The sequence below is a fragment of the Alosa pseudoharengus genome, unplaced genomic scaffold (assembly GCF_046254945.1).
Source record: "Alosa pseudoharengus isolate Yale_2024_CS ecotype anadromous, Long Island Sound unplaced genomic scaffold, YU_APseudo_1.1 YU_APseudo_1.1_scf_8, whole genome shotgun sequence".
In the NCBI taxonomy this organism is placed as follows: domain Eukaryota; kingdom Metazoa; phylum Chordata; class Actinopteri; order Clupeiformes; family Clupeidae; genus Alosa; species Alosa pseudoharengus.
Genome location: NW_027468870.1, coordinates 7,594,204 through 7,605,383, shown reverse-complemented (window position 1 = coordinate 7,605,383; position 11,180 = coordinate 7,594,204). Strand labels below are relative to the sequence as shown.

The 11,180-nt window shown below is 39.6% G+C and overlaps 1 protein-coding gene across 2 annotated transcripts in view; it reads right to left on the bottom strand.

The window, feature by feature from the left end:
• Nucleotides 1–312: 312 nt before the first annotated feature.
• Nucleotides 313–11,180, bottom strand: part of gria1b (glutamate receptor, ionotropic, AMPA 1b) — a 42,654-nt gene continuing 31,786 nt past the window's right edge. The window contains exons 13-16 of one of the 2 annotated variants that reach the window (XM_076275326.1): nucleotides 10,543–10,790; nucleotides 4,371–4,485; nucleotides 2,058–2,192; nucleotides 313–573 (exon numbers count right to left, since the gene is read on the bottom strand). In XM_076275326.1, coding sequence (XP_076131441.1) covers nucleotides 406–573; nucleotides 2,058–2,192; nucleotides 4,371–4,485; nucleotides 10,543–10,790 — 666 coding nt within the window. In that variant the 3' untranslated portion in view covers nucleotides 313–405. Of the gene's footprint in view, nucleotides 574–2,057; nucleotides 2,193–3,681; nucleotides 3,797–4,370; nucleotides 4,486–10,542; nucleotides 10,791–11,180 lie in introns of both variants that reach the window. The other variant, XM_076275327.1, reaches the window with a different exon arrangement.

The following is an 11,180-nucleotide window of genomic DNA, read 5'->3' as shown; positions in this document are numbered from 1 at the left end:
AGTGCAAGAGTCACTATTTTGGGCAAGCTTCCCTTTTTTGTTTTCCCATTTTCCCACAAAAGTATGCCTTTTAAAAAACCTCCAAACAGCTTCTTTATTGCAGCAGATGAGTCCCAAAAATGACCAAACTTCTGTTTTTGTTATTATTTTTTTTAGAAAATTAAGATCTTCCCTTCGCCTTTCCTGTAGGAATCCAGAGAGAGCAGTCAGTGAATCCATTTGGCAGTAGTTCAGTGGCGGGTGAGCGGAACACCGCAGTGCAACGTTTTTTCTTCTTTTTTTTCTTCCTCCCTTCCTCCTCTTTATCTCTCTCTCTCTCTCTCTCTCTCTCTTTCTCTCCCATTCTCTCTGTCTCTCCCTCTCGGTGTGGCCTGATGCGTGCTGCTGGCTGGCCTACGGTGGCCGTCACATGCCCGTGGTGCTCAGGCCCATGCTGGCGGCTTGGCTCATGCAGGGGAGAGTCTGTGAGGCCTTGGGGAAGTCGTGGGTGACCACGCGGCCGTTCTCGCCGCCGCTGCCCGTGCCACTGATTCGGCTCAGTGTGGAGCTCAGCATGGCTGCGTCGATGATTTGCTACCAGGAGAGAGGGAACAAAAAACACACGGTCAGTTAGACAGATGACCAGTGAGTCACAAGATTCAAGAGATTAATTTGTCACATTTATACAGTTACAGTATACAGTATATTTATGCTATTGTTAATCTTCATTATTGATTGTTGTTATTGCCTTTGCATTGTTATTATTGCTATTTTCCTTAATGTAATCTTACCAACTGTTTCCTGTTTTTTTGTAAGTCGCTTTGGACAAAAGCGTCTGTTAAATTCCATAACCATAACCATAACTAAGTGAAATGTAAACCTGGTCAACTCCGTGATTGTGAAAATTCGACAAGATGAGCCTAATTATAATTCATAATAAAAATAATATGATATGAATATTGCTGACAATAAGTTCTCCCCACAGTGTGTGATGAAACAGTTTCTACAGGGTGTGGTGGAACATTCCATAGTCCAAAAAGTAAAAAGTTCTGCTGAATTTGTGTTCTACCCCGCTCACTACTCCCTTTTCACCCTTCAAAAACTTGCCTTTTTGGTAAACATCTAATCCGAATAATTAAAGGGGAAGACTTACTTTAAAAGGGTCTTGGAGCCCTAAGTCAATTATGAACACTTTAAAAATATATATCATAAACAACAATAACAACAACAGCTTGTTACTGGCAGAGTATTGATAGTGCCTCACAGGAAAACAACCACTTTTTATGTCAATGGGGAATTTGTACTAATGGAAGAATAGCTACATCTGAAGATTTCTCCTCTCTTGCCCTGACACTGGGCTTTAAGGAAAAAACTCCTGCAATGAAAAAATAATAGTCCTCTGCCATAACAATAATGAAAGCAGTAGTGTGCTTGCTTGGAGCCCACTCTCTATCACATTAGTTTAACATAATGAAACCCTGTAGGCTTGAAACTGTAGCTAATGATCTGGATGTTGGCTTGAACATCCTTTCTGAATAAATGATTTAAATCCAGTGCACTTCAATGGATCCGGAAGATTATCTTCTTGGGCTGACGACGTAGCCTAATCAGACTGTTCAGGGCAGTGATTTGTGGCTGTGATACTTTAAATTTGGTAGTCACATGATTGTGATGTCGACCCAATGAATCTTGTAAACACTTTCAAGAGCGCTGCCATTTGGGTCTGAAAGCAGCTCCTGGGAGGTTAAACTGCCTGTGACTACATTACTGGATTGTTACTAAACAGGCGACTCTTGTGTGTGTTCTTAAGATGATGTAATGGAACAGACAGCTTCAAAAGCCACTTATGAACTTATCAAACTAAAGCGCTTCAGCGACAAGTCAGTTAAGCAAATGTATGGCACCTCCTTGTATAGTGGTGCATGCATGCATGTGTCAGAGTAGGAAGGGATGTCTCTCTCGCTCTTTCACTAACACATATACACACTCTCTCACACTGTGTGTGTGTGTGTGTGTGTGTGTGTGTGTGTGTGTCCGTGCGTGTGTGTCTCAGTGCATCTGTGTATTAAGTGCAACACCTTCATCCGCTGCGACTCGATTCTGGATTTGTAACAGAACTCGACCAGGGCCACGAGCATGGCAAGACCCAGGCCTCCGATGAGGATGTAGAAGACTCCAGCCACATTGCTGAGGCTCAGAGCGCTGGTCTTATCCTAGATAACACACAGTCATCTTTAGCTTTTCATGAAATGGATGCAGACCCAAATTACACACAACAAGGCACCTCAAAGACAATAAAAAACACACTCACTCTAATAAATCCCACTCATTCTTACATACACACTGACATTTGCATTACTTTCAAAATATAACATAACACAGCATATATAACATAATATAGCAAGCAGAATTTACTTTTAATGCTAGATAGCAACGGTAACTAAGACAGAATTCACAAAAACATGCAGGTCCATGCACAAATCACTTGGATTTCCATCAATCTGACTGACTAATACTACTCTGTATGTACAGAACAGGTATGCATAATTAATGAAAAATATGAATATAACAATGATAAGAAAAAAGGATATTCTATGGTGATTGAACTCCCCAATATCTTTAAAGGATCCTTCATTAAACGGTTGAAATAGTTTATATATAAGTGCATATATTGGGGGGGCCATGCAGTATATGGATCCAGAGTTGGATTGTTGTCGTAAAGCCTCCGGGCATACACGCTTAATTATTTAGAGCTGGAGAACATATAGAGTCTAGGGGGAGGCCACTGGGAGAGGCTAATCCTGTAGCTAACCCTGGGGGTTAGGCATCACCACATGAAGGGCTCTGGGCATCAGTGTCATGCATCAGCCTGGTGACCACTTTGAGGTCTCATCCAGCATGCACATTGTCTTGGGACGGATACAGGGTGAACACCACTGGAGGGGGGCTCTTGGGGAAGCAAACCAGTTATAAGAAGGGGGTGGGGGTGAGAGGGGGGGGGGGGGGTATTTTCATCTCACTGCCCTTTATCTCCAAACGGTCATTTGCTCTGGCCTCTTAGAAAGGGCCGATTTCTACACCGGCAAGCCTTTCAGAACAAAAGGCAACACAGGCTTATCAGGTGGGGGAAAAAAACAAACCACGCCATGAGATACACGGCAAGAGCAATTCAACAGATTTATAAAAAAACGTGATTGAAGAGGGAAATGTTTGAAGAGGATAGATATTTTTTGTACAGGCCTTTGAAGTAATCTTTGCTGTATGCACATTAGGCATTTTCCCTGAGGTATTTGCTTAGTTTAAATATTTAATTGAATATATGGATCTCTGAAAACATCACACTGAGCCGTTTCATTCTTGGCTCTTTGTCTGTTTTAATGTTTCGTAATGAATAAAACTGACTCATTTCAATGGACCAACAATTTTTTTTAATTTCTTTTCTCATCTAAGCTTTAGCTGCCGAGCTGCCTAGCGAAGGCTAGCACTGTGTAGGGCCCTAAATGGCCCTTTTAGATGGCTCACAAGGCTTTTTCTAGAAGATTCTCACAAGTTGTTGACACCAGAGCAAAGTGGGCAAATGGCAGATTGGAGACAAAGCGCTTGAAGAGAGAGCTGAGTGGCAGGGGAGAGGAAGAGAGACCTTTGACGAGGCATTAATGCTGGAGTCTTGGTGTTAAGTAGAGGACCAACGTGAGGACTGACCTTTCTTCCGGAGTCCTTGCTTCCACATTCCCCTTTATCGTACCACCATTTGTTTTTCATTTTGTCTAAGACGGCTTGCTCATTGAGTTTCAACACCGCTAGGTTTACAGGGATTCTTCAACCAGGGAAATAACATAAATAACATTAAGCATGTTATCTTATGTTATTCAGAACATAGTAGTAAGCATACACCCATAATAATGTATTGATGTGTTCTACAGATAGTCTACAGATAGAAAAGAAAATCACAAACACATTTTGAAAGTTGTCACTGCCAAAGTGATATGCGTTAATACTCCATCTAGCTTGGCTTTCTTTCTCCCTACTGCAAGATGTGTATTACAATATCACTTTGGGTAACCGGCAAGATTTGAAAACACTCAGTTATGCACTTTTTTTTTTTTTTTGGTCAAAATCTATGTGGCCACTTTGTGAAACACAACACGTGCCAACTTCAAAATCCCTATTACCTTTTTACACGCATCAATTCACCCAATTTGCAGAAAAAAGAAAGGGGAATCCAAATGAGCTCTAATCAACCCATGAACATTGTGGGGAAAGCACGTTTCTCCACGTGGGGAAAGCGCTCAGGAATTTGGGGGGTGCAGCCGATGTGTTTGCTAGGGGTAGTTGCCGGTTACCCCCTGCTGGTGGTGGTTACCCGCTGGTTCACTCATACTGGGTCTGACCTTGGAGTCCCCGCCCCCGCTGCCGCACTCTCCCTTGTCGTACCACCATTTGTTTTTCAATTTGTCCAACAGGCCCTGCTCGTTCAGTTTAAGTACTGCCAGGTTTACTGCGTTTCTTGAAATGATAATAAAATAATTCTTGGTCAGCATAAATGGAGATGTGATAATGGCGAGGCAGAGGTGTTATTAGTAGGAACTCAAATTTTGGAAAAGAGAAGTAAAAAGGAAAAGTAATAAATATCTGATTTATGTACCTGGCTCTGTGTGTAAAAACAGAAAAGCAACTGCACTGGTATTTTTGGTTCTGGTAATGTGTAATAATGCTGTGTGACCAAACTGTGGCAGATTTTACCAAGCAAGACAAGAACTTTTGGAAGAGAAATATAAGGATTACCAATGCTCTGGATTTGAACTCGGAGCACACACACACCCATCACCAACCCCCCCCCCCCCCCCCCCCCCCCCCCACACACACACACACACACGCACACTGCAGAAAACTGCAGAAAGCTTAGTCGGGTCATTATCATGCTAATATTCAAATTAGTTTACTACTTCACTGCAGTTACACATTACCTAAAAGGTTACATTTTGGGAGGCCGCTGTGGAAAATCACTACTGTGATCTAATTACTGGTTTCCCCATTAATCTTTTCCCCCTTAAAAATCAGGGCACAATCCAGAGCATTTGTAACACCTCACACACCCCACTCCTCGTCTTTATCTTCGTTGGTATCTTCACTGGTATGGATAACCCTTTTCTCTGCATTGCAGGGAGACGTGCCAAGCAGCAATGGATAAACATACCTACGGTGGGTCGAGCCCTCTGGCCTAAGTGCTGTAAAGTGTCTTTCTCAGTAAAACCCCTGAGTTGCTTCAGGTGCCGTGAGCACGGGCCTGAAAGAGCTCAGTGTGCTAATGGATGCTGGACAGAGTAAAGATGCATCTTGCATATGAGCCATCACAAAGAAAGGCGGCATTGACCCAAAACAGAAATGAGAAATGTGGAATGACGTGCGGAAGAGACGTGAGAGAGTAAACATTTCAAACTCAAATGCAAATGGTTTGAAGTGCTACACTTGATGCCAGTAACATTCCAGGTAGTTGCAACATTAACGTTTGATGGCAATGGATATCATAAATGTATGCAAATAATGCATAGAAAAACATATAGATACCAGTAGATAAACAGAAGAAAGAGAACATTATTTTATTATAAAAAGTTGCTTTGATAGTTCTAACCTGCAACCAATAGTCCAATACCATACTAACTATAAAAAGATGAAAAGAGAGCTTTATCAAAGAACTATTTACACTACATGACATTTTTAAAGTTCTGATAAACATTTATATGTATGCATGTTAATTGTGTATGGTGCAGGGCGCAAACACGATCACAAGGATGTGGTGCTTCGAGATGTAACAGCCACTCAAGTGTTCTGATACGCAAAATAGTGGAGGGGTGGCGATAAAGAGAAAAACCTTGAATTTTGCACTTGGGAAGACATCTAAAGCTGTTTACTCACTTATAAAACATATATACTGTGTAGCCGTATTATACACTAAATAAAATATTTTCATCCAAAAACGCACTTGTAGTATCAAACCTTCAAAGTTTGAAACTAAGCTGTGCTTTAATGTCACCTTTAGGCACATTCTGCACTTGGAACGCACCAAGTTGACAACAAAATTGTCAATAGCACAATACCAACACACCTCAGTGGTGTTGGAGACGCTGCATTAATCAAGTTATCATGGCATGATGCCCCCCTGTCGTTAACAAGGTAGGTGAGATGAAGTTCATGGGCTGCAATTATTTTTGGGTTGTTGCATCTGATCTGTTATCAGAGACACTGATACCGACATGTCTCCATGTTCTTAAAAGAACATGTACAGACATTTACTGTAGATACGACTCCTCTCTGCAGAGATATACTGAAAATGCATAGCTGTGCTTTTGTGGATTAATATTAATACTGAACTTTAACTACCCTACTTAGGGTACTTAGTAGGATACTTAATAGTCCAGTCATTTTAAGCCAAAATAGGGGTCAAGGTTGAACAAATTGCAACACAAGCAAACTTAACTGATTTTGAATCCTCAATATGTCCTGAGTAAGGGGAAAAAAGCCCCGAAGAATCCCGATTGGGGAAAGTTTAGAAAAAGACCCAAATATACCCTAATCATGCGCCTATTCAGTATTTTTCTCACGTGAATAGGGGAAAAAAATTCACCTTCACATATCACCATGAAAATTACTGAGTTGATTACTTACATCAAGACAAACAAAAAATCTATTATACGTTTTTTGAAATTGTTTGTTAACATGGGTAAACAGGGCATAATGTAATTACGTATAGTTAATTTGTATAAATACCCCAACGGAGCTAATAGTCCAGGCAAAGGTCTGACCCAAAACTAATTGCAACAGAATTTATTTTCACATTTTTATATTTCAATTGGTGATCTTTACACCATAGTAAAAGACCATGAAAATCCAGTTGGTGGAAATATGTTAAAATGAGGGTTGTTTTATGCATTATTCTTCAGCAAATACTGACAAAACTGTAATTAGAATGTTGTAAAATACACATTCTAAAGAATATCTGACCCCATCTAACTTTACATGGAATTTTAGAATCTTGCATTGTTGAGGAACATTCTTTTATTTTCAAACAGTGAATTTCTTGGCTTATTTCAGACTGGTTTGTTGCAAAATTGGTGTCTATTTTTACATTGTGGCCCTTTGAATCAATGGAAATGGTTGTTGAATCTTTAAATACAGCCAAGTGTTTTTTTGCATGTAAGTGTTCCACAATGTGTAATCTGTACAAACACATAGTTAAGCATTATTCAGCCTAGGAAAGTGGTTTTGGTGTTTACGTAATCTGATTTAGAGGTCACTGAAACATACAGTATATCACACTAAAGTATCAGTCCATCATTTTGCAAGTCTTATAGTAATTGACCTCTTGCCCAGGGGTTGACTGATATACTGTCTGTCCAATCAGAGGGGCCTGTATGATGCCCCTTTACTTTGCACAATTTTTGTCTAAAACAATAACCGGACAGCACCGTATGTTTATGTTAGTGAATGCAGGAAAATTGTGAAGGCAAAGTTGAAGATGGACATGATCATGTCCTAATTCGACAGAAGGATGCAGATGGGATAACTGCAGTTAGCCTCCAAGTGACTCTATTGTTGTGACATCTGGCAAAAATGCTATACTAATAAATATAGTTTAAGATTAATAATTGACAATGCATGCCTATGCATGGGTCATGGTTTTACCAAAGTCATAGAACAGTCAAAACTATACATATTCTAAAAGTATATGCACTGTACATGAAATATAGCATCAATCAACTTATGTCCCATCTTCCTCCATACCATGCATAACACATACTCCTCTATTCTGTATAGGCGAATCAAGTGAACAGCTGATACATTTTGGCCTGCACTATTAAGGGAAACAAATTAAACACTAAACTATATATTTTCTGAAAGCATATACCCTCCGGAGGAGATATAACACCATTTAAGACATTTCCCATCTTCCTCCATGCCATGCACAATACATTGCCCTCTATTCTGTAAAGGCGAATCTAGTGTAAAGTGGATACATTTTGGCCTATACTGTCCAGGAAAAACAAATTAAACACCATAAACTATATATTTTCTATAACAATATACCCTCTAGATGAGATATAATACCAGTTAAGACATGTATTATCTTCCTCCATGCCTTGGACAATTTGTTTGTCAAATGTTGCAATTAGTTTTGGGTCACTATACATTAGCTATACATAATTACATTATGCCCTGTTTGCCCATGTTAACAAACAATTTCAAAAAACTTATAATACATTTTTTGTTTGTCTTGATGTAAGTAATCAACTCAGTAATTTTCATGGTGATATGTGAAGGTTCATTTTTTTCCCCTATTTGCGTGAGAAAAATTCTGTATATGGACTGTATATGGACTTTCCCCTATTGGGATTCTTCGGGGCTTTTTTTTCCCTTACTCAGGACATATTGAGGATACAAAATCAGTTAAGTTTGCTTGTGTTGCAATTTGTTCAACCCTTTCTCCTAAAATGACTGGACTATAAGGGTATTGGCCTGACTATACTCTTCAGAGCAACTGCCTTTTCAAAGCTCAAATTTGCTCAAAAACTATGAATACACCTAGATTTGAAAGCTGATATTAGATACTTTGAAACAGCTTAACACATGTTTATCACCTAGTTATTTAAATATCAAGAACAGAAAAGAACATTTCAGTTATTCCACTTCTGATCACTCATTACAATATAATACCACTAACCAAGGCAAATGTAGAAGACAGCTAAAAAAAATCTACACGGAAATTTACAAAAAAAAAATCTATTAATAGGCTGTCATTCGTTCTCGCTCCTTGCAACAGTCTTTGCGCACCTACAATATATATAGCCCAATAGGTAAACAAGATCATGATGAGTTTCCTTTATAAGCCCACACAATCAATCTCATGCGAATGAAGTGACACATCACTTGTCTTAGCAGAAACCTTCGGAAAGTACTCAGGGTAATATTACTCACGGGTGAAGTAGATAAAGTCAATTCGGAGAAGCCGCGACAACTTACATAGCCTACCGACAGGTCTACATTATAGAGTTTTGTATTGACGTCTTATATGGGTACATGTGGGAACTTTTACTGCAAGCCCTAAGTGCTTTTCTTGCACTGTGTTACCATAATCTGTGATATGATGAGGGATCAGGACTACAGTATGTCTTTAAAGGCATGTGCCCTTGATACTTAAGGCACGATACAGTTTATAAGCATGGGCGTAGATTTGCGTGGGGACCGAAGGACGTGTCCACACCAATGTCAAATTACAACTGAAATGTCCCCACCAATATTCAGGTTGAAATAGGGGGAAAAGCGCTCACATGCACTACACATGAAAGAGCCTTTTCTCAGCTTTTAAACGGTGCTAGCTAGCCACTATTTGCTGTGATAAACAGTTCGCGAGAAAAATAACTTCTAGATTTAATAATTATTCTCTGCGCCCATCTCCACATCCATTAGTCTTGGTGGAATATCGTACACACTCTTCACGCAACACATGACAAACCATATATCAGAATAAACAGCAGACCTTGCCGAACACAACGGTGTAATGCATTCTCGTGTATAGTTAGCTGTTCCAGAGTAATCCGGTTTTGAAATAAATTGTAGCAAAATTCAACATGGTCTTTCGGCTTTAAGCATTTCTTAAAACTGAGCTGCGCTTACATCGCCTAGATATCTGTAAATATTAGAATCAGAGAATATACAGGCAGCTCATGGTTAAGAGTTTGTTAATGTAGCCTTAATGATTTCGTTCACAAAATGCTAAGCGTGCATGTATTTAAGGTTCTTAAAACTGAGCTGTGCTTAAATGGGTCAATGATTTCATAACAGACCAAATAGAAAATAAATGTTAAATATAGCCTACATATCTATACATATTGTGTGTCCCCACCAAAGCTCAGACCAAACCTACGCCTACCTATAAGTGTTAGTCCCTGAAAAGCAATTAGGCACGTCCTCCAGCTGACTTTAAAGGCCTCATAACTGTAATATCACATAATGAGTACTTTGCAAAGGCACATAAAATGCAAAAATGACAGTGAATGTTGAAATATATCCTGTGATATATAAGGATGAATGAAACGCTGTTATTCATGTATGTAATAACGATGAGTTTCAGGCAGGAGAAGAGGATTGTGAGCATGTGAGTGTGGAGAGTATAGGGAATAAAAGCACAATGAGACAGAGCAGAAGATGTGAACAGGACAAGAGAAGGGGACATCACACACATTCCAGGGAGCTATGAGGCAAGAGAGGTCTATGTTCTGTTTACAATTAACATGGAACTGCTAGAGAAGGGCAATCTAGCCTGAGATAATACTATACTCTCAAAATAAAAATGTTTTAAAGGCATACTGATTTTAAATTCAAATACTAATAACTTCTGAGCTAGTTGAGATGATTCTAAGAATGACTATTCCCCTTACATTTAAGATGAGGGAGCACATTGTGGTAAATATCCTCTCCTGCCTCAGGTAAGCCTTTGCATTCACAATTAGATAAGCCATCAACAAAGGACTGCCATGGTGGGAAGGTTATGAGAAAGAACATTACCTTAAGGGTGATCCTTTGGGTGTGGCTACTCCGTAGCCCTTGGAATCCAGGTTGCCCCCCACTTTCATGGTATCGCAGGGCTTGCGTTGCTCGATATACTCATTCATGGTAGATTCCAGCAAGTATGCATACTTCCCCTTAGATTTCCTGACTCGGGCCACCCCCTCATCAGTAGTCTTCACAAACACTGAGGGATCGGCCGACTTCATGTACGACCACATCTTCTCAAACACGGCTATCTTGGATCTCTACAGAAACAAATATAAGAGAACATTAATTCACATCCAGAATGTACAACTTGAATGTACAGTACACATATTTCCAAACAATTATGCGAATTGCTGCTGCAAAAGGTCTACTGAATACTGTAATTGTATCTACTGAAAACTCTACTGAATACTGTAATTGAAATACAACTAAAAGCAGTGAAACACTTGTCCCAGTGTAACATAATTATGGAGACACATTGTGTGTGATCACTGATTAACTTGCCCTCACATCCTTCAGTCATACTATCACATTGTCAAAGTTGCATTCCAAAAATCGTTATTGCAGGTGTACAGCAGAATCAACGCAAAGATTAATTTTACTTCTTCAAACGGCTGATTGACACCATGGCAATTAACACAGATGTGCTG